Below are 22701 nucleotides of genomic sequence, written 5' to 3' on the forward strand. Positions count from 1 at the left end.
AACAGAATTCAATTGACTGCAATCTACTGACATCTGGTGGATCGATTTCATAGGCCGTTATCACCAAACGCTATATCCACAAGATTTTATTCCAATCGCCACTAAATATGTAATGAATAATGTTTGCCACTTTGTGAAACCGAATGATGTGGTTACATTGTAACAGACTCCCCTCTACTCCTCCACTCACCTCTCCTCTGCTGCTGAGGATAAATTCAGCCGAGTCACCAGCGTCAGAAATCACAAGTGAACAGCACCTCAGATTAGAGTCCAGATAAATGGCAGACAGAGTTCCAGTAGCAGACACATCTCTACATCAACTGTTCAGATGAGACAAATCAGGCCTTTATGGTCAAATAGCTGCTAAGAAACCACAACTAAGGAAAAGCAACAAGCAGAAGAGTTTTGCCTGGGACAAGAAACACAAGGACTGGACCAAGGACTGGACCAGTGGAAAACTGTGCTTTGGTCTGATGAGTCCCAATTTGAGATCTTTCGTTCCACCCTTTGGTTTGTCTTTGTGCGACGCAAAAAAGGTGAACGGATGGTCTCTACATGCATGGTTCACATCGTGAAGCATGGAGGAGGAGTTGTGAAGGTGTGGGCGTGCTCTTCTGGTGACATTGTTGGGGATTTATTCAAAATTGAAGGCACACTGTACCAGCATGACTACCACAGCACCCTGCAGCGACATGCCATCCCATCTAGTTTGCATTTAGTTGAACCAACATTTACTTTTCAATAGGACAATGACCCCACAATGGCCTCCATAGTCACCTGACTTAAACCCAATTGAGATGGTTTGGGATGAGATGGATTCCAGAGTGAAGGCAAAAGGACCAACAAGTGCAAAGAAGTAATCAAAGCAAAGGGTGGCTATTTTGAAAAACAAAATATAAAGCATGTTTTGAGTTATTTCACACTTTTTTGTTTACTACATATGTGTTCATTCATAGTTTTTATGCATTCAGTGAGAATCTACAATGTAAATAGTCATGAAAATAAAGAAAAAAACATTAAATGAGGTTTGGTAGTGTACATTAAAATGTATTATCTTTGAAGTGAACATGTGCCAACCACTGGAAAGGATCACTTTGAACAAGGGTTCAAGGTGATCCTTTAATTTCTCACCTGTCTGCAAAATTACAATTTATACTAAACAAATCATTTTACCAGCTTTAAAGGTGAAAGCATACAAATGATACACACTTAAACAAACTACAAGGTCATTCTGTCATCGGTGCAGCCTCATGGAGTGGCTCTTTAGACTTTCTTTGCTTATCATAATGACAGAAGAAAAGCAGAAACTTATTAATTCTTAACATAACAAACAAAGTTAAGTTAAAGGCACACAACAAATCTGACAAAAGAGGTAATTATAGCACAATATATGTAGTACAGAGATAAGTGCAGTGCTGGGCATTATAACAGGTTCTATGTGTGACATTTTGCTGAGAGAATGTCATAAGATAAAATCAGTATGACAATGAATTCTTGCATTTACTGTCATGCTTAAATGTAGTTTTTGTGTCTTTGAAAAACACAAAGATTACACATCACTCATCATTTTTAGTTCAGATGGCATCTAAATGTAGTAAAAAGTAAAAAAAATCCCAACATTTTAACATTTTATTGAGTTTTTTGTGAACATGATGATAAAAAGTGATGGTTTGCAGACACAAGTATGTGGATGAAGAGTGGAAAAACTGAAGCACAGAGGTTGCGTTGTTCTTGTTGGTGGGTCCATTAAAATATGCTGCACACATCTTGATTGCAAAACTCCAATATATCTGTTGGAAAGGAAAGCAAACAGATCCATTAGTGACAGTTTAATTGTGCAACAATCGGCCACTCTGTCAGGCTGCTGTCGTACCAGAGTGTGTGCAGTTGAAGACCGTGTCTGCGTGGGTGTAGAACTCCTCTCCGAGGATGGAGCGGTAGTCCATGTGACTCGTGTGGGCAAAGCATTGCGTTGCATCTTTAAACAGCAAATCACTTTCTCCATATTGATGAGACTCAAAGAGCCTGAACTCTGTGTTTGAGTTGACGGCCAGAGCTTCCTATATGGTCAAAAAACAAGTAATAAATACATTTAGAGGTATAATTATCCACCTGTGTCCTCGACTCAACTTTGGGCTGCATATTGGTGCAAAAATGATGCTATGCCATTAAAACATAGAGCTTCACTGAGCAAATATAAAAGCAGGAAGATAAAAAGCATTCTGCAAAACTTTTATAATAAAGAAATAGAGCTGAGGTAAGTCAAAGCAAATGATTATAAAAAACACACTGAGTAGTAAAGTAATGTACTGGCAGTAGTTTGCTGCTGGGGAGATTTTAAAAACAGATTGTTTAAATAAAATCTAAACAGACCTGTGACTTCATAAGGAAGTTGTACACTCGTGCTGTGAGCACGGGCCGTGTCATGACGGTGTTTGGTGGGATGACTCCCAGATTACAAGTCTCCCAGTCTGACAATGGGGCCCGGCGGCCGTCAGCACACAGCAACTCAAAGTCTGACGATGACCACCCCTCTGCCCAGCCAGTGGTGTTCAGACCTGCAGGATGTAGGAGATGTAGACATTTGTCATGTGAAGTTAGAGTCTGTTAGTGTGAGTGATCGCATCACCGGTTTGATTTTGAATATCTCACCGAGGATGTTTGTGTGAAGGCTGTGTTGCTCGAGAAAGGCCACGTCACCGTAGCTTTTCCCGCTGCGATCTCCAACTAAGCACCTGAGCAATGAGTAACGGGTTGAAGGGTCAGTTTAATAAAATGATTTAACTCTGTTTCCACCACTAATTTATATTAGAGGAAACCCCAAGAATCAGACTTCAAACAATCGCTTGGTGACAGTGGGAAGAAAAAAACTCTTAACAGTAAGAAACCTCTGGGAGAATGAGGCTCAGGGAGAGGCAACCATCTGCTGAGGCCGTTTGGGGATGAGTAGAAAGAGAAAAAAGTAGAGGGGCTTTATATTCTTCACTTGTCTCACACTGATGTTATGTTTTCTAGTGTTGCGCCATGGTCATGTGGAAATTCTGTTATAATATTTTTGGATGGAAGAATGATAGTAAAACCCATTTGAACCACTTGATTTCCAAAAATGCTTTGTTTAAAAAAAAAAATCCCTGTCAACTTTAGTATGTGTCTACAGATGACCCATAGAGACGAACGAAATTAGTTTATTCAGATTTACGCGCATTATGATGACGGAAGATACTTCGAAAAAAGAGGACAATAGAACTTAGAAAGACTAGATTTAATAATATTTCACGCAGGACATACACTTTACTACACATACCTTAAAGCTCCCATATTTCCATAGTAACGCTCATTGTGATTTTCGGTGCAGCGTTTGGTTGCAGTCTCCCCTGTGCCTCCAATGCATACCTTGCAAAGATTACCCTCAGATCCAGGAAGACAACTTTTCCAAAACACCTCATTGTACACTAGGAAAACACAAAGTGGCAGACTGCAGTCACGTGAGGGTCGAAGCAGCGTTGGATTAATTTAAAAGGATAAGGATCCAGCAGTGTGGGGTGCAAAGGTCCAGAAAACATGAACAAGATATTTCTAAGAAGTGGACTTGAATGAACACTGATTAGTGGTGAATAAGTTTAGTAAATCAGGATTTCCCATGAATTTTTCTGAAAACACTACCTTTGTCAGGATCACAGGGGGAGCTGCTGTTGTTCGCCAGGCTTAAGCTGTGTCTGTATGGCAGGAGCCAGCCTGCAGGGCTGTAGGTGTTGCTGTGGCAGGAGCGACGGCCTCCGAGATTCCCGATGAATATGTTCCTGCTGGAGCGCTTTGCGACTGCTAAACCCACAACTGAGGGAAAGACTGAACAGAGCAGCAGACGTGGTTTCTATGTAGAAATAAGATCATTGTAGACTGATTATGCAGCTGTTTTTTGTCTTCATCTCACCATCTGTCTCCAAGTGAGTGGATCCTTCAGCAGGCACGCAGTTTTTTCCTGTGAAAACCCAACAACACAAGAGTGACACAGAAAAGCACGTGCTTTATTGATTAATCTGATGAGACTTTTTGTTTTGTTTTTTTACAAGGGAAAAATGCTATGCAATCCTACTGGCCCCGTGTGAAAAAGTAATTGCCTAAACCTATTAACTGTTTGCGTCACCCTTGGCAGCAAGAACTGCAATCAGACATCTGCGATAACTGGCAATGACTCTTTCACCTCACTGTGGGGGACTTTTGGCCCATACTTCTCTGCAGAATTGTTTTAATTCAGCTACACTAGAAGATGTTTGAGCATAAACGTCATGTTTGAGGCTATGCCAAAGTACCCAGACTTTGGTTAGGCCAATCTAAACCTTCATTTCTGTTATTTTGAGCCATTCAGAGGTCCTCGTGTGTTTGCTTCATAATTACATTACATTATTATATTCTGCAACAGTCCTACCATAATATTCCGTCACAACGGGGACAAGACCACACTTCCCTGCGATGAACGAATGCGTTGCATCCAGCGAGACAGCGTCCACCTCATCCCTCTGTGGTAAAGGCACACGTCATTTTAGCTTGTATAGTGTCCTAGAGAGTTTGATAAACATCTCAATAATCTGCAGTCTAGATGGCTTACCTTAATTTTCTCGATACAGTCACGCATTGAGACAGCTCTGACGCACACCAGTGGGTCAGACTTTATGCTGAGCGCCCACTGCTCACACTTCTTCTGCTCTGCGTAGCTGATGCAGCACCATCTAATGACACTGTCCTCCAGTGAGCTTCCTGCAAACACAAAGACACCGTAAAACCCAAGCCTGTGCGTTCTGAGTTTAAAAATGTACAACCGTAGATATACTAGAACAAGCACCTTCATGCCCAAGTCCTTTGAGCAGCGCCACATAATCCAGCCCCAGCACCTGACTGACATCTATGTCGTCTTGCAGGACAACGAGTTTCTCAGTCACATCTCTGAAGAGAAGATCGTTTTCTCCAAAAGATGAGGAGCTGAAGAGTTGGAAGCGCTGCCTTTCTCTTCCTTGCCGACCAAACAGCGTCTAACAAATTAATAAAAAATGCTTGAACAATCAGTTAGTGGGTACAGTAACAGCTATGACCCTTAGGCACAGAGATGGAAATTGAACAAACTATTTACCTGCACAGTTGCTAGAAATTTGCGAACAACCTTGCGAAAATTAACTCTGGTGACCATGCCCCCTCCTGGACCATGACCCAGATTACAGCTTCTGTACTGGCTGAGGGGAGCTTGTGTGCCATCAGTACACAGTAACCTGAACTCATCACGCTCACTCTCTGACAAAAGAGACAAATAAAAAACTGAAAGGTAAACAAGTCTTAAGGGTGGGTCAGTGCAACTTTCTGCAGTTTGGTGGTTGAACTGATTTAAACAGGATATTTACAGCGATCAGGCATAACATTATACCCCCTGCAGGTGAAGTGAATAACGCTGACTGTTTCTTTATCTTGGCACCTATTAATATGTGGGATATATTTAGGTGCCAAGAGAACATTTTGTCCTGAAAGTTGATGGATTAGAAGCAGGAAAACTGGGCAAGCATAAGGATGTGAGTGAGCTTGAAGAGGACCAGATTTTGTTGGCTAGATCAGAGCATCCCCAAAACTTGCTCATTGACAGCTGGATTAGGCCCCAGCCTTTCAGCGACCCTGAATAATAAGCAATTAAGAAAATAAGTTGAAGGACATTTTGATGAACAACATATTATATTCTATATTTTGGTTTTCTGTGCAAGCTTTTTCTGTACATTATCTTTTAAAACCTGTTAGTCCTGATGACTATGTGTAAAATAAAGGAACAAACCCCTCTCAGTTTATGGTGAAAGCAGTTTGTAGCACAAAGATCAGGAAAGTTTATTTATGGCTGAAACATAGCAGCAATACAAAGTAATACAGAAGTTTGATCATGAAAAACAAAACAAAAATTTGATAATTGGCTCAGTCCCAAGGTTGTGCGCAGCTTAGCACTTTTCTTTTAAGCACGTTATCTATCTCACATGCATTAGCTGATTAGGCTCAGCAGTTGCCCTAGCATGAATATGGACCATCGAAGGAAGCCGGGGTACCAGAGGAAACACACACAGGCTGTGAGGTGCTATTGTGGTTAGCACTGAACAACTATATCACCCACTGTCATCAGAAAGACTCTGTTCAGTCAAACTGTAATGTCATCTTTAGTTTTATTGTTTAATAACAACCAACAGTCAGTTTGCCATGACTTTAGGAACTTAACATTTTTTATAAATATGATATTAATAGACCCCTTTATGCAAATGTCATTTTCAAAACATTTTGCTGGTTTTGGGATATCCCCATATATATTTTTATTTCAATACAATATAAAAAAAAAAATGCGTACCTTCAATAGTTTCAAGTGCTAAATGGTCCACAAATGCAACATCCCCTATCCCCCTCCTGAGACATCTGTAACAGAGCAAAACAGGAAATAAAAACAGTTTCCTGATGTTTTAACTGGTTGACCTTTTGTAAAGCCTGACCTGAGAGCTCCCTGGTTGTTGTAGAAGAGCTCGCTGTGGGATGTTTCGCAGTGGTAATTCTTCTGGCGTATGTAAGACTTCTGGCCCTGGCACAAAGTGCACAGAGGAGGTGCCATCGCACCAGCACCAGGAATACAGCTGGCACTGAAAAAAGTGCTGACATCTGTCAGAGGAGGAGAAAAAACAAGTCAGGGTGGGGGACTGAAAACCCAGATCAGAAATGAAAACACATTTATGGAAAAAATGCAGCTGAAAGTTGATTACAGTCCGATTACCCTGACTAAGCGGATGCTCCTTTGCCCAGCTCAGGTAGTTTCGGGACAGCAGGAAGCCGAGCGGGAGACTCCATCCAGCTGTCCATCGAACTCCGCTGTGACAGCTCCTGTGGCCCTGCAGGGATCGTATATCCAAGCTGCTGTTTCTCACCACAGCCACAGACAGAGTACAGCCTCCTGTAGATAAATATATAAACAGACATGTGGGTCTTTTCATATCAGTATCAACCAAATCTTCAATAACCCCACCTGAGTTATTGAAGCTATACAAAAAGATTCCTTTTTTGAGAGTCAAGACTGGGTGCTTTTTCACAGGTTCTATTTTTTGTTTTTTTGAAGTTCAGAATGTCCACTCCAGGTGTCCCAATCTAAAACTGAAATCTCAAGATGCAGCTCCTTTAGCATTACCAAGATCTTAACTCCTTCAGTAAACATAATTTCATATTTAACTGGCAATTTGGAAAGTGTTAAATATATAAACTATGCTAGAAAATGATTATATGCATGAGGAATTACGGCTAGAAGATTAATCAAAATTTAGGTAAAAAGGGGACCTTTCAGATGCTACGGCATGTTGTAACTAGTCACTCTTCCTGCACAGCCCTGAAAGATTGACACAAAATTTACTTTTTCAAGTTTTCTCTTGTGAATTATTATTAATTATTTTCTACCTTCATTTTGTCCATGAAGCTAGCTCTTACATTGCTCAAAAATATGAAAAAAAGGTCATTAAAAAGCGCCAAATTTCAAACCACTCCTGTACTCTGAGGGTGTTAAAGTCAGAACATTTTCACAGTATGATGGTACTATTTTGCATGGTTATGCTCATTCTAAGCTCCAAGCTCATTCTGAATGGGGTTAAGTTCGAGAAACGTATTTTTCAATAACCCCCTTTTTAGATCAGTGCTGAAGATACATCTCAGAAAAGTGAGCTTAAACCTACCATCACTGTAGATCTCCTTAGCAATGGCTACAAGGTCAAACTGCTTGACAGCTGAGTAAATTTCTCCTGCATCTAAAGTTACAATGTCAGCACGATTAGCCTGAAACAAACAATTGACAAAAAGAGTTTTAAATAGTTAATTTTACATCTCAGCAAATTCAATTAATACAATGCTAATACACGGTTATCCCAAAAAGAAGGGATGTGCAATGTACTGTTTATAAGGTTGGGGAAACCTGCAGTCAGCTGAGACTAAAAAAGTCACTTGGATGAGTGAGGAAACGTTTCTCCCACTGAAAACGCTACGTCCAGATGAACAGAATCAACTTTTGGGTAATGTACTTGCACTTTATTGTGTCCTCCATGTTATGGTGCTTTCTAATTTTACTCCACTACAGTCTGGATGTAATCATTGCATTTTGTAATCCATTTATTTTACAGCTTAATTTCATTAGTGTAGTTCTCCTTGCAACTTCACTATTACACTTCTCTCTCTCTTATAGTCCTGCACACATATTCGGTCTTGCTTCTCGTGACTTTCATATGCATTTGGTAAATTTTCATTTACCTCATTTTCACGTGCCTGCCTTATCACCAGTGCAAACAGGGGCTAAAAGTCAAACCCAGCCCCACCATGAACACAGGAGTCACTCCAATCACATATCTCACCACTGTCCTCATACATGTCGTCCACCATCCACACATAGTTCTCTGGCACTCCCTCGTGCAGTATCGCAGTTCTTCTCTTGGCGCCTTATCATATGTTATCTCCATAAAGACAAGTGCAACTCCTTCCATCTTTCCATACTTTTCCATCAACACTCTTAAAGCACACATGACATCTGTTGTGCTTTTTCTCAACATGAAGCCAAACTGCTGCTCACTAATCATCACCTCGGTTCTTATCCTAGCTTTAACAGCTCTTTTTCATATTTTCATGGTAAGGTGAATCAGCTTTACTACATCTCTGCTCATCACCCTTGTTACTGATATGCAAGCAACTTTAAATAATTTGCTCCAAGCTGGATTAAAACGCCTTTTTATTGTGTATTGCATTGTACACTTGCTCACCTTGATCCTATTGATGCAGTCAGTTGTGCTAGATGCTCGTATGCATGAAAGTCTGGCAAAAGCTGCCAGAGTGGCTGGTGACACCACTGCTGCCAGAGCTTTAGCTAGTTCTGCACACTTCCTCTGTTCAGGATCTGACACTGCGCACCATCGCATCTTCTTAGCTGCCATGAAGGGAGCAGTTCAAATGGTTAAAGAAAGAAAATAACAGCCATAAGAATGCATACAGTCCTTCCAACTTTCAGTAAATTCAAAAGACTCTACAATATTCATATTATTAAACTCAGTTTTATTAATTTCCTGAAAAGCAAATGCTCCAAACAGATGGTAACAGGAACCAGAAACACCTCAACAATACGAGGCTGGAGAACATAAAATATTTCAAGAAACAATAATAATCACCTAGTTCAGTAACAACACTTACCACTTACAGAGCACACAAAGATGGAAAAGAGTAAAATGGGATAAAATCCTTGCATTTTGACTTGCTCTTGATCAAAGATATAATAACTCTGCAAACAGACCGCAGTCCTCTCTGTTAAACTAAAATCTGTGATTTTAGTTCAGTGATTTTCTGAAGTACTAGAAGCACTGCTACAAACAGGGTAATAGCAGACCTATTGCGTAAGGGCACCTCCTCCGAAAACAGTAAAGTCACTCTTTGCACACATATGGAAAATATTTTGCACCATCTGCAACAAGGACGACCCCTATCCAATGTTTTGCTGGATTTACAGCTATAGAGCTGAGTGTTCCTTTAAGGCACTTGACGTTTATGTTTTGGGAATGCCGAAGACATTTTACACAATAATTAATAAGAACCATTCAAATTGGTCCCCACCAGCTGAGGGCAGCAAAGACATAAGCACAGAGTAGTTAAATATGCATGTGCTGATTCAGTTCTAAGATCAGACTATTTTTAAAAAATGTGATGCTGGCAAGTGAACAACAGTTCAAACAATCAGCAGGTGAGCCCGTCACGCTCTCCATTATTCCTGTCATGTTGGAAATGCAGAGTTTTGAGATTCTGACTCTTCTGTTTTTTGATGAGGAGCATGAAGTCCTAAACTCCGGAGGACAGTCTGCAAATGCTGGATTCTCTCTGCGTGCAGCAACATCACCGGTTTCTGTTTTTCCAGCTTAGTGGACAGCCTGTCGATGAGCTCCTCCAACTGTCAAATGAAAAATCACCAGGAGTGACACAGTCAGTATCATGAACAATAATTTAATAATTTAATTGAATGCACCACCCTCTCAGCTCAGTTTCTTTTCCTCCACAGACAGAGATTTACAGGTCAAATGACGCTGTAGAAGAATGCATGGAAAATCTGAGCCATCAGGAAGAGAAACTTCAGAAGTTACTTCAGGTAACTAGCATCATGATTAAGACTGCACATGCACACATTGCAAAGTCCCTTTTTCCTTTCCATAAGGAAATAAATGTGAACCCTTAGATTTATAACAGATAGTTAAAAAATGAAAAGGGTAATGTATGTCATAACTGAATCTGTTTTCCTACCTTATCACGCTTACTTGTTGCGTAAGATATCTGTTGTTATAAGTGCTTATACACTTTGTAGATTCAATAATTGCATAATATTTGAAATGTCAGGAATTTAAAATATCTTACTCTAGAACTGGTCGAGGAATTACCTAACAAAAATACTTTTTTCAACAAAAGGCAGTTCACTTCATTAATAATCTCTAAAGCTTCACTCACACAGGCGTAGAGACGGCTTGGCAACTCCAAAAGAGGTTGGTGAGTGGTTCCTGGCTCAACTAGTTGAGGAATATGCACTTTTGGTGGTTCCCTAGCAACCACCGTTCGCTAGGGAACGCAAGTGTAAAATTAGTCTTTACACTTGTGTGACTGGGGTACTAAGCTTAATACTTATGTGAACCTAAATGTGAAAGGCACCAAATTTTGGGCTGTGATGATTAAATCAAGATAGCGTAACAGCAAACGATGTAAGTTTATGTTCAACATAAACAGTGACAAAAGTATCTTGTGTCCTTACGTCCTTCAACTCTTGACAGATAGCATTTTTTTCCATCACTTCGTCCTTTCCACTGGTCTGCAGCCAACTCTGTAACACCCCTTTCAGCTTTCGCCATGCCCTGAGTGAATAAAACACCGGTGCTATTTTCACATCACATATTGCAAAGAAAAGAAGAGTGGAAAAACAGATTTCTACCGGAGTTGCTTTCTGTCCAGCTGGAAACTCTTCATGTCCTGTTGAATCCTGAGAAGCTCGCTCATCAGAGCTGACGTTGAATCACTTGTTGCATTTTTAGCATCAGGAACCTCAGTTTCTCCACCAGATGCACTCAGACGTGTTTCTTGAAAAAGCAACAAAACAGTTCTTTTGACTTTGGTGATTTAATAAGTTGTTTTTTTTTTTTTTTTATAAATATTGAAAACATACTCTAGAAAAAAGAGCAGGGTCTATACCTGGATATGCAGATGAGTGGGGATCTAAAGAAGTGACAGACTGAGGAAAACGCTCAACTGGAGAGTCTCCAAGACTTGATTTGAACTTAAAAAGAAAAAAAGGTTTAACCCAAATTGAGTTACTTAATACAGCAACAAATAGTTGCTGATATGTCAAACAGATGTATCTTATCTTACTTTATTCTGTGTCCCAGTAGTCATGAAAGCAGAAGGAGGTAAAAGAGGTTCTTGGTTTTGGGTGTGCTGAAAAAAGTCCATGTTGGACATTAGAGATTCAGAAGGTGGCACAGTTGACATGACACTGCACTGATGTGGAGAGGCAACAAAAACTTCATCAGCATGGGGGCAGTTTGACGCTGGATGGTTTCTCTGTGTGGGACGACTGGACTCAGATGAGTTTGGAGCTGCTTTAATGTTGGTGACGGCAGATTGTGGCTGGGTACTTGAGTAAACAGAAAAGAAAAAGCTTTAATCAGTGATTCCTACACTGACTTTTAACACAATGCTTCAATTTAAGTAAGTTTATTATAGTTCAAACGATATTCAGATGCTTGTCTTCTGTTTTTATTTTCATGTATTACCACATACAGCATTGGAAAAAGGATTTTACCATCGAAAAACATGAAGCAATGTTTCTTTTACTGATAACTTCTCTTCCCTTTATGGGACTAAAGGCTGCAATGTTTGGGTATGCAGCCTAAAAAAAAAAAAAAGTCAAACTGCATGTGTGGAACAGTTTCACGGCTTGTCAGAGTGAAGTACACACTCACAGCTTGCTGTGCAATCCAGCTGCAGCTTCCTGCTTTGTTGAGTCAGAAGATGAAACACTGCTCAGACAGAAGCTCACACTCTTTTTTGCTGGCTGCCCTCTCGTCTCTTGCTCTCTTCGGGGTTTGCACAGTGCCCGCTGCTTCCACCGTGCAGCACAACGTTTAACAACTCTCTGGAGGTGTTGTGATCTCTGCAGGACACAAGCAGAGAGGTGAGGCACTGAAATCTTAGGTCTAGAAATCACAAGAAATGCACAATAACCTACTTGCAGTTGACTGTGTTGTGTTAGGTTTGTTGTGAGATCATTCATATGAGCGGCATATGTGAGGATGCATGTCACCCCCTCCCTCAGCAGCTGGTCTCTGTAGACCAGTGCAGCTCTGGCAGCATGTTCTTGCTTTCTCCGCTGCTCTGTGACCCAAATCCTCCACCCATACAACACCTGCGTCAGGTCCAGAAAGTATAAGAGGGCTTGTTAGACCCTGTGAGCACCATTTCTGCAATGCATTTGGTGGTGTAGAGAGAAAAGAATGTGGAGGCAGGTTATTTACCTTGGCCTGAAGTGTGAGGGACCAGTGCCAGAGTGCTCTCTCCGTTTGCTTCGCCTCTCGCTGTCTGTGCTGCAGCTGTTAGCAGAAAGAAAAACCAAAGCCTGTTTAACTGCTCTCAATCAAAACCAATCAATACTCATTCATTAGAAATGCCACATTTGCAGCATGACGACAATAAACACACAGACAGATCTCAAAAATCGCACAGTCAGAATACACAGAGACAGCCTAAATCCATAGAAGAAATGTGACAAGGTCTTCAGATGGCCAAAAATAAACCAACCTTCAAAGTGCCATAAAAACCTGGGAGCAAATGAAGTAAGGGGAACTGATGCCATTTTAAAAGTAAAGACTGTCCACACCAAATACTGATTTGATGAATCAAATCTATTGATTTAAAGTCTGACTTTGCTGTTTTCCCACAACTCCTTTTCCTAACAGAAATGATTAGCAGTAAAAGCAAAATAGAAGCAAATGGTAGATATTCACTTCTTTTGATCAATCAGTCTGTTCAGACCACAAAAAAAGGAGAATCAACAAACCTTTGTTTTCCACTGCTCAAAGTACATCTGGTACATTTTTAATCTCAGCAATAACAGTCCCTGTCGTTTCATCACCTACAAAATCACAGTTTTAAACAAGTTAGATTACAGCTTGATGACAGTATAGATGTATATGCATTGAGGGATAAAAGAAGTTAGAACCTTATTCTTCTGGTGCTGGTAGTGATGCTCTTTCCAAGCTTTCAGCGCATTAGAAAGGAGTTTGGAGTTATGGTGTCTCCTGGCTTTTTCCATGATTATCCTCTCCCTCCGAGCCTCCCTGGTCCGATTCCTCCATCGTCTGAAAAATTGCAGCAACCGCACTAAACACAGAAATCATTAAAAAGTTTACAACAATTTGGATACACCTGGTAACCAGACAACACAGTTCTGATGCAACAGTTACTTAACAGGTACAAAATCTTTGACAACTGCATTTGTCTAGGCGGTATCTTTCCATGACAGCCAAACAACTCTAAGACTAAGAAAGACATGCTGGAATATCAAAATTACTTACCACTGCTCTTAATGGTTACAGGTAGGTGGCAATCACAAGAGCAAAGTTAAGTTTGTTTAAAGAAAAATAAATAACTAAAAGGAGTTAAAATGGCACCATATGACATTACTTTCATTTATAGACTGCTGAGCCCTGCTTAGTGCTTCCCTCTGCTGGAAGCGCTTTGACACCGCAAGTGTTGTTGCTTCTCTCCACGTATGAAACACCTTGAAAGATTTAGTGAAAAGAAAGCAATCGGTGTTGAAAATATGAAGACGCCTGATGATGTTGAACATGTATGCATCAGATCGCTTTGTAACCTTAAGCTGAAGGGAGTGATCGAAGTGATTCTGTGCTTGTTGCTCTTCGAGCCGGATCTCTGCTCGCTGCTCTGCATTTTCCCTCCACTCAGTAAGCGCCACTCTGGAGAGACATGACTGAAACTTAAGATCCTAACAAACACCTAGGATTTCTAAACAGAAGAAATGAAATTCTGATTTTAGAATGAAACACAGTATTTGTCTTTATTACCTGAGAAAACACTGAGTGTGCTGCTTGTGAAGCTCCTCTGCATTGTCATAGATCTGAGACATCTGCAGGTGGTGTTTCTGTGAATACAGCAGGCCACAATGCATAGACTTCAACATTGTTTTCATGACCCTAAACAAATAAAATCATGTGGTTTTAACTGATATAAGATGTGCACCTTCCAGGCCACAAAGGAGTGTTTTAGAAGTTTAACTTCATGCCAACTCTGAACCTCTTCCAGCCTGCTTTTCTTTGCTCTCTGGACCTGAACAAACTGACACACACAGAGAAAAAAGAAAACGGATACATCACACATGAATATAATAAAAATCAAAGCGGGGAAGAAAAATCTATCAGCTTTCATAATGGCACTCCAAAGCTTTGGTCTCATTTAGGCAGTCTCATGCTGTCAGAGATGCTGAGCAGAATTGATAAGATACACATTTCCACATCAAAAAGCAAATTCTTTCAGTCTTTTTCAAATCTTAAGCACTGATTCCTTACTGCACAATGACTAAAGTAACAGATGGAGTGCAGACTAGACTCAACAAAAATGTAAAATAATCACCTTTTCCCATTTTTCTACAGCCTTTCTTAAGCAGCGCAAATCACCCTGATGGCAGGCCTGCTGCTCTCTGTTTCTCCTGAAGTAAAACAAATAAACGATTCTATTAGCCGACAGCACATTTAGCTCAAGCCCAAATGATTCAACAACTTCACCAAAACGTCTTCTTGAGCTTCACCTGTCTCGTAGCTCAGTGCTGTTTTCCTTCCACTGCATCATCGTCCTGTGTAGAAGTGTGCGACGATACAGACTACGTGAAGCCTCCTGTTTCTCCACCTCTTTGATCCGCTCTTGTGTGCGCTGCCTCCATCGCGTCCAGACTCTCTGCTTCTGGCATCTCTCGTCATGAAGAACTGCCTGGAAAAACGTAAATGTTATTTATCACCAGCGCGGTGCACCACAACAAAGTTTTCATCTGCAGTTGACGTACCATCCGCTCAGAAAGCATCTCTTCCTTGAGCTTCTCCGACTTCCCCCACCAGGTGTAAAACACCCAGGCGCACTGGCGCCGCCTGACAACACAGTGGACAGACAGATCATTTGGACATATTCATCCACCCACTGAGGTTGAAAACTACAAAGTCTACACACAAACCAGTACAAACCAAAGTCTAGATAGTGCAAACTGAATGTTCTCCCTGAGATGCCTAAATAAAGTCAATCTGATACGCTGACTGCCTGGGAAATGATTCCTGATTGTGGTGCCTCAGGGCTTGGATACCACAGACAGTTCCATAGAAAACTACCTTTTTGTCTTTGAGTTACAGCCAGAGACCAGCTCCCACGAGCAAAAATGATCCTCAATAAAATTGGGGTCAATTTGGCACAGAAGATGATGTCTGCTTTCTGTTTAAAGACTGTGGTGAATCTGTATGCGTGCATCCCACCACTCAGAATGGGACCAGTGATCTAAAAATAGAGGGTCTAAAAACAGCATCCACACTGAAAGTGGCCGAGAGAAGTCAAAAAAATAAGAACCTTAAAGGGAAAGCAGCCAAATTTAAAAAGGTATATTGTTATTTTAATTTCTTGGGAAGAGTTGCATAACTGAAGAGGAGAAAGGTGATGACTCACCGATTATAAGCTTGAGCTTTGAGTCTTCTCTGTTGAAGCATTCTGCTGTGGAGGGTAAACTCAACCCAAGACTGGAAACACCGAGGTAGCATACGGTCTACAAACCAAATGTCTGCACGACGCTCCAGTTCCTGTAAAAAAAATAAACAAAAAAACAAAACATAACAAGTTGATTGTGTTGTAATGTAAAAGCATCTGTATCTCTGCTGTCTTGAGTTGTATTTGAAAATACCTGCATGTATCTCTGCTCAGCAAGTTTCTCTCTCCAGTGGTGAAAATGTCTTCTAAGCAGTGAAGTGCTGCAACGAGAACCAAATTCCATTTGTAGCACCGGTATTACAACAAAGAACTGTGAATATAGCCCTGTGGATTGGGAAATGTATGTAAGAGCACCTGTAGTTACTCAGGGCCATCTCTATGAGGGGTTTAAAACTGCAGTTTTCAGCTTCCTCCACACGATCCTGCCATAGTTTCCAGTACTTACGAGTCATCTGCCAAAAAAAAAAAAAAAAAAAAAAAAAAAAAAAAAAGCATTTCAGATGCTTTGAAACCTTCAATGAGATTAACACTGACTGTCTGCAGCGTGAAGATCAGTTACCGTTTGCTGACAATGTTGGATAGCCATACGGTTGTTCAGTCGATATGTTTTGTTCAACACGACATTAAGAGACAACCCTCGCAATCCAGCACGCTGCAATGAGAATGCGCTGAGATGAATACATGAATTGATCGTGCTGATCTTTGCTTATGAGTGGGTCCATTATTTTATTTATTTATTACCATTAAATGATGTTGGTAGTGTTGATTTGCTGAATTCTTTCTTTCAGTTTCTTCTCTGCACAATGCCACATCTACTGAAGAGCTCAAGAATCAAACAACACTGCTAATAACTTAAAACTGATTTAGTAGCAGGTAGAAAAACGAGTTTATCCAAGTTTTATCCATTCTACAGGTGGATCAGGATACAAGCTCTCCAACGCACTAGTGCTCTGCACTGGATGCTCTGCGTGGCCAAACTGGCTGCTGCTTGCAAACGGGTCTCTTCACTGTGTTTGCAATCGAGAGCATTTCTCCATTTACTCCAACACTTCCTCACCAGGAGGCGAGAGCAGGCACGCTGAGCCAAAACTGAAGGCGAAACACAAAAGAACAAAAAATAAAAATGTGTTAAGAGATAGCAAAATAATGATGCTTCAAGAAAGCTGTGTGGGTATTTTATAATGACCTTGTGTTTCTTTCTTGGTGTGGCGATACGACACATATCTTATCCACTGATGCAAAGCTCCTCTTTTCAATCCGGAGATATAATGAAACGCAGCTCTGGATTCTTTTTCTTTCTGGCAAGAAGCAGCCGTCTGCATCTCTTTCCACTGAAGCCAAGCCTTCAATACAAAATATATCAGGTGACTCATCACCAGAGAGAACACACAGGAGTAATATACCTCAAGGTTCACTACTCTTTGGTTTTCTTTATACATTTTACCCTGGGAGCATGTCGTCCATGGGCATAATATAAGTTGACAACCACCTCAGCTTAGATAAGCATTTCAATTCAGTCGTATTTTATGCTGTTTAGGACTTAGACTCAGTAAGAGTTAGTTTTCACAGGATTGTCGTATAACTGAGCCATTTTCCCATTCCTGATTTATTTTTGCACATTTATCTGACTTAAATGTTTCAGATCAAATGTTAATATTAGATAAAAAAATAACTGAGGTTCATATGAAATGCAGTTTTAAGTAATGATTTCATTTATCAAGGATAAAAATAATCCAAACCTACAAGGCCCTGTGCGATAAAGCAATTTCTCCCTAAACCTAATGACTGTTTGTGCCACCCCTGACAACGAGAACTAAAATCAGGTGTTTGCAATAACTGATAATGAGTCTTTCACATCCCTGTGGAGGAATCTTGGCTAACTCTTCTTTGCAGAATTATTTCAATTCAGTCGCACTGGTGTGTTTTGGATCATTGTTCTGCTGCATAGCCCAAGTGCGTCTGAATTTCAGAGCATGAACTGATGGCTGGACATTCTCATTCAGGATTTTCTGGTAAAGAGCAGAATTCATGGTCCATCACAGAGTCACCACCATGTTTGACTGCTGGTGTAATGTTTCTTTTATGAAATACTGTGTGAGTTTTATGCCAGATGTAACGGGACTCAAACCTTCCAAAGAGAGATGGTGGTATGATGTGAATCTACTTGACTTCGTCTGACAGGTTCCATTTCCATTATTTCTTGATTCAACAGGTCTGCCTTGAATCAGGCTGAGGTGTGGCTATTAAAATTGAACTCAACTTTCTAAAGAATGTGATTAATCACAGTTAATTTAAAATTCAATAATAACAACAGATTAAATTATCAATATATTATTGTTATTATTATTTTTTGTATTTCCTTGGGTCATCTTTATCTAATTAGTTTGACAGATTGGAACAGCCTAACTGAGTAGATCAGACTGCCGAGCTTACTATCATCTATCATCACCATAAATCTCTCTTAAAGACATACTTTGATGAGCAAGTTTTTACTGTGCCTCTGCTTTGAAGTGAATGTTGTCCTTCATTTATTCTTGGTGATAATTTTTTATTTATTTAAATTTTTCATAATTGCTTTTAATTTACATGTTTATAATTTTAATTGTCTTTATCTTTATAAGGGGCGACCGTGGCTCAGGGGCTTGGGAAGCGTATCTGTAACTGGAAGGTCGCCGGTTCGATCCCCGGGCTCTCTGTCCTGGTCGTTGTGTACTTGGGCAAGACACTTTACCCTACCGCCTACTGTTGTTGGCCAGAGGGGCCGATGGCGCGATATGGCAGCCTTGCTTCTGTCAGTCTGCCCCAGGACAGCTGTGGCTCCAACCATAGCTTGCCTCCACCAGTGTGTGAATGTAAGAGTGAATGAATAATGGCATTGTAAAGCGCTTTGGGTGCCTTGAAAAGCGCTATATAAATCCAATCCATTATTATAAAAATAAGATTTGTCTTTATCTACTGCCTTTGAACTTCTTCTAATGTCAGTGTTCCTACACTTTATGTTGTTTCACTTTTAATTCTTCTTAAACATTTTGTAGTTTGTCACTTTGTTTTGAAAGGTGCAGTATTGAAAAAAATTTTATTATTACTATTGATAATAATATTAACATGTGATTCACAGGGGTGTTCGATCACGCCCTTACCCTTGTCTTTAAGGTTAGCGCCCTCTGTTTCTGTGCTTGATCCTCCAAAATGTGAAGGTCTCGACGGTGCTGTAATCTAGTCTGCCACAAGCTCCACACTGAGCTGCAAAACAAAAACAAAGGTAAAACCAATATTATGGTAAAAATCATAATGCTAGAAGTTTTCATTTGCTAACACAAATCTCACTGCATAGCTGAGAGCCTGTACTGCTCAAGAGCTGATTCCAGCATTCTGCTCTTCAGTCTTCTCATCTCTGTGAAAACCTCCCATCTGTCCAACACCAGACGCATCCGCTGCTTGTCAGCTGATAATAGAAACAAAGTGGGTGATGACACGTCAGTGAATTATGAAATCTGACAAAAAAAAAATCCCCAAACCAACATTACGCTTGAAGGGTAAAAGTCACACCAAATGACTGAGCCTTTTGCTGTTGCATCTTCTTTTCCCTCTGCAAACACACAAACATTCGCCAGCTGTGGAGAGTCCAGTTGCACAGGTAATACCTGAAATAAAAGCAGCATGAATACATGAACAGACTTTGGTTATTCAACTATAAAAGTCCTTCATAATGTCCTATAATGTACTGTAATGACCTGTAGTGACAGTCTGCTCGCATGTTCAGACTCCACTCCCTCCTGGATGACCACCACTCATCTCTCCATCCTTCAAAGGTTCTTCTCAGTACCACTCTGTTATAATGCGACCTGGAAAACACTGGAATTAGTGAGCAGGTAGGAAAACGAGGGCAACCAGATGGCAAACTTGAAAATGCTTTCAATTTCCAAAATAAATGAAACAGGTTACTTTGCTTCATGAGGAAGAACTCGGCCAAAGGTGTTCTGTATCCATATCTTCAGAAACTTTCTTGCAAGGTGCCTGCAGAAGTTAAAAGAATGGAGACTTAATTTTCAGGAAGACAGTAACATGATAACAATGGGTCAAGGAATAGTCTCAGCACCTTATTCTCAGCTCCTTGAGTCTTCCACCTTTGTTCCAGCTGTATCCAACTCTGTAAGCGACCTTTCTGATGTGAATTTTGCGCACTTGTTTTGCTTCGCCACGAGATCTGACATAGTTTAAACGGGGTCTTACTGGATCTGAGTTTCCGCCGCTACTTTGCATTTTTCAAGCGGCTATTATACAGAGCACCGAATCGCATCACTTCTCATATACAATCATCCTCATTTTACACTTTGAAGGCTGTTGTAGCTTACATGACAAAATTACCTTCATTTATCCTCACGTTAAAACTCTTTACAAAGTGCCGCGCGTTTGTTTTTCCTTATCACGTGACCACTTGGTGTCTTCGATACACAGTTGTCAACAGCAACAACCTCCGCTGCCGCTCCACACTAAACTGGTTGTGGTAGTTGTAAGAGTCAAGGTCTGCTTAATAAACTTCTCAATATGGGGTGGTGTTTTTCATACACCTCCCTCTACAACAGTTTACATTCTGAAATGTTTACTTCACACGGGAAGAACGTACTTAAGGTCCCCTCAGTTTAACGACGATGACACGAAATGTCAGTCGTTGACTGCCCGCGAGGACGGGGTCTTTATTTTCATACGGACCACCAGGAGACAAGCGGTGGAGAATCACAAATCGAGCGAATCCTGAGACAAAATATGGCCGTCTCTAATAATGCCTGTCAAGTGCCTTTTACCGTAGTATAAAAAATTCACTACAACGCTATTTACATTTTCAATATGTTATATACATACGTATAAACCAATTTATTGGGAAATTAATTTTCATATATTGATTTAGATTTCAAAATAACTATCGCCAACGAACACCTGCCAATTTTAATTTTTACAAAGGCGCGCTGGTCACGGCGTAATCTTTGCCAGGACCTTCTTAAAGCGGTGATCAGAGGAAAATTTCTGCTACGACTTAGAAAACAGAGAAAGAGAAGACTATTATTTGAGATTTCACCGGTTCCGTGTGATTTAATTTGTTATTTTGGACCAGTCTTATTGTGTTAGGTTACCCCTCTATAGTGTGTGCTCCCTGAAATCACAGCGACAACTCTACCGGCTCACGATTTTGTGCTCGCTGGGTGGGCATTTATCCCCAGTCCCCCAGCTAGTTAGCTAGCTGAAAGTGCTAGGCTAGGCTAGCCAGCTAACTAACGTGATCAGCTTGGCCGTTAGCGACCGGCATTCCCCACAGCATTCAAACTGAGTAAGTCCGTCTTTTGCCAAAATTTGACTTGCAAGTCGGTTGTCTACACAACTTTTGTGCCATGAATTCGCCTTATGGTTAACTGTGTGGGACGCTACCATCGTTTGGCTAACCCTGTATCAATCTCTTGGCTAACTAGTAGCGTTTATTTCCTAAAGCTGAAATGATGGGGAATGTTTTGTATTAAAATGTTTACATGTATTTAACTCGCTGGATCCTTTCATTGCAAAACGGCTTCGTTTACAACTCAAATGCGATAGCCAATTAGTAAATTGACGTAAATGCTTTGTAATATAATGACATGTCAGTTCTCAGCTGCTGTCAATTAAATTGCTAATTAGCCAGCAACAACCTGAGACTCTAGGGTTGTTCTCTAACTGCCCGGTGCAGGTAAGTTCCATGAGAGTTTTTCTTCACGACAACTTTTCTATAATTTTGTTTTCTCGTGCTGCCTAGTTTAAGATGCCAATACATCTGATATATTTTGCAGCAACAGAAGGAAGCCGTGCTTTTGTTTGTTTGTTTGTTTGTTTTTAAATCTTCGGAACATGCGTCCTTTCATTTGAAGTAATTGGCCTTTAAGACTGTATTTAGTGGCCGTAGTCGAGTATAATTGACTTGTAAATGTTAACTTGTCATCCACAGGTGTAGAGTCATTGGTGGCTGAGACACTGTCTGCACTGACTGAAATCCATCATGGAGAAAGATGCCTGTGTAGAGCCTAAGAATGGTGAAGCTGCTGTCGACCAGCCTAAGCTGGCAGCCACAGCTCCTTACAGATACACTAAGGTGACAAAATGCCAGCTGTGTCATTGTTTATCAAGTTTAGATGTTGCTGTGAATTAAACTAGACTATCAATTTATTTGCAGGAGGAGCTTTTGGAAATCAAAGAGCTGCCAATCTCCAATGAAAGGCCTGAATGTCTCTCTGAGAAATATGACAGGTATGAATTTGTAAAAGTCACACTGGGTAATACTGGAGAGGAGATTATGCTTCTCAAATGAGAAAGCATGGGTGAATTCTAGTTAGGAAAAGTACTAGTATTTCTCTATGCTGTGAAATACTGATTTTTGACACAGACCAACAGTTATTCAAATGCATGTTTTGCTGGAACTGAAGTGTATGTAATCAAAAGTTACTTTGATTAAACAAGGTAAAGCAGAGGAGTTTCTACACAAATATGTTCACGGTCTTGAAACTAAAATTTGCATAAAGTTTGTAATAATCATTGACATGGTTTAACTGTCAAGAAGACTTGCTCCTGCTTTTTGGAAGTCACGTGTACTTTCAGCTTGTCTCTTGCTTGGAGCTCATTTAAATTCCTTGGGGTAATTCTTAAACAACAGTCAAAGATTTGTTCAGATGTCTGCTTGAGAAGCTAAACAAATGCTTGCGCTAGAAGACTTGTATCTTTGTCCCATAGCTGTTAGAGCCAGGAACAGTGGTTATGACTAGGGATGGGTACCGGTGTCCGGTGCCATGATGGCACCGGTTCTGACATAAATGGTAGTAACCAGACCGAAAAGCAGCGCACATTTCGGTGCTTTTTTTTTTCTTGAGCTGT

At 40.5% G+C, this 22701-nt stretch overlaps 3 protein-coding genes across 14 annotated transcripts in view; 1 reads left to right on the top strand and 2 right to left on the bottom strand.

The window, feature by feature from the left end:
• Positions 1 to 1377: 1377 nt before the first annotated feature.
• Positions 1378 to 9285, bottom strand: sxph (saxiphilin). The gene is made up of 17 exons (XM_005724448.2): positions 9217 to 9285; positions 8793 to 8956; positions 7722 to 7821; positions 6779 to 6955; positions 6504 to 6666; positions 6365 to 6429; positions 5126 to 5283; positions 4841 to 5027; positions 4607 to 4755; positions 4427 to 4517; positions 3932 to 3979; positions 3664 to 3846; positions 3305 to 3452; positions 2653 to 2735; positions 2374 to 2558; positions 1874 to 2060; positions 1378 to 1790 (listed from the first exon to the last, which is right to left on the bottom strand). The coding sequence occupies exons 1-17, from the start codon at positions 9269 to 9271 to the stop codon at positions 1747 to 1749; spliced, it is 2187 nt and encodes a 728-aa protein (XP_005724505.1). The 5' UTR covers positions 9272 to 9285; the 3' UTR covers positions 1378 to 1746.
• Positions 9286 to 9288: 3 nt separating this feature from the next.
• sfi1 (SFI1 centrin binding protein) lies at positions 9289 to 20569 on the bottom strand. 4 transcript variants are annotated; one of them, XM_013908656.1, is made up of 32 exons: positions 20101 to 20568; positions 19910 to 19976; positions 19756 to 19827; positions 19545 to 19655; positions 19360 to 19454; positions 19138 to 19255; positions 18951 to 19053; positions 16997 to 17153; positions 16738 to 16899; positions 16552 to 16622; positions 16370 to 16462; positions 16165 to 16262; positions 16004 to 16070; positions 15772 to 15902; positions 15128 to 15209; positions 14876 to 15054; positions 14701 to 14776; positions 14311 to 14406; positions 14136 to 14212; positions 13925 to 14027; positions 13735 to 13831; positions 13271 to 13431; positions 13109 to 13183; positions 12567 to 12641; positions 12281 to 12457; positions 12015 to 12205; positions 11422 to 11686; positions 11245 to 11329; positions 10988 to 11132; positions 10811 to 10910; positions 10513 to 10620; positions 9289 to 9964 (listed from the first exon to the last, which is right to left on the bottom strand). In XM_013908656.1, exons 1-32 carry the CDS (start codon positions 20108 to 20110, stop codon positions 9791 to 9793), a joined length of 3621 nt encoding a protein of 1206 aa, XP_013764110.1. In that variant the 5' UTR covers positions 20111 to 20568; the 3' UTR covers positions 9289 to 9790. The 4 variants fall into 4 exon arrangements, with proteins under 4 accessions (XP_013764110.1, XP_005724501.1, XP_005724504.2 ...); XM_005724444.2 differs by having other exon boundaries at positions 19159 to 19255; positions 19910 to 20569; XM_005724447.2 differs by having other exon boundaries at positions 19910 to 20568.
• Positions 20570 to 20792: 223 nt separating this feature from the next.
• Positions 20793 to 22701, top strand: part of eif4enif1 (eukaryotic translation initiation factor 4E nuclear import factor 1) — a 15469-nt gene continuing 13560 nt past the window's right edge. For 8 of the 9 annotated variants that reach the window (XM_005724449.1, XM_005724450.1, XM_013908640.1 and 5 more), the window contains exons 1-3: positions 20793 to 21136; positions 21782 to 21925; positions 22007 to 22080. In XM_005724449.1, coding sequence (XP_005724506.1) covers positions 21833 to 21925; positions 22007 to 22080 — 167 coding nt within the window. In that variant the 5' untranslated portion in view covers positions 20793 to 21136; positions 21782 to 21832. Of the gene's footprint in view, positions 21137 to 21161; positions 21527 to 21781; positions 21926 to 22006; positions 22081 to 22701 lie in introns of those variants that run through there. The other variant, XM_013908639.1, reaches the window with a different exon arrangement.

Source organism: Pundamilia nyererei, unplaced genomic scaffold (genome assembly GCF_000239375.1).
Source record: "Pundamilia nyererei isolate P.nyererei 1_Seehausen unplaced genomic scaffold, PunNye1.0 scaffold00012, whole genome shotgun sequence".
Taxonomy (NCBI): domain Eukaryota; kingdom Metazoa; phylum Chordata; class Actinopteri; order Cichliformes; family Cichlidae; genus Pundamilia; species Pundamilia nyererei.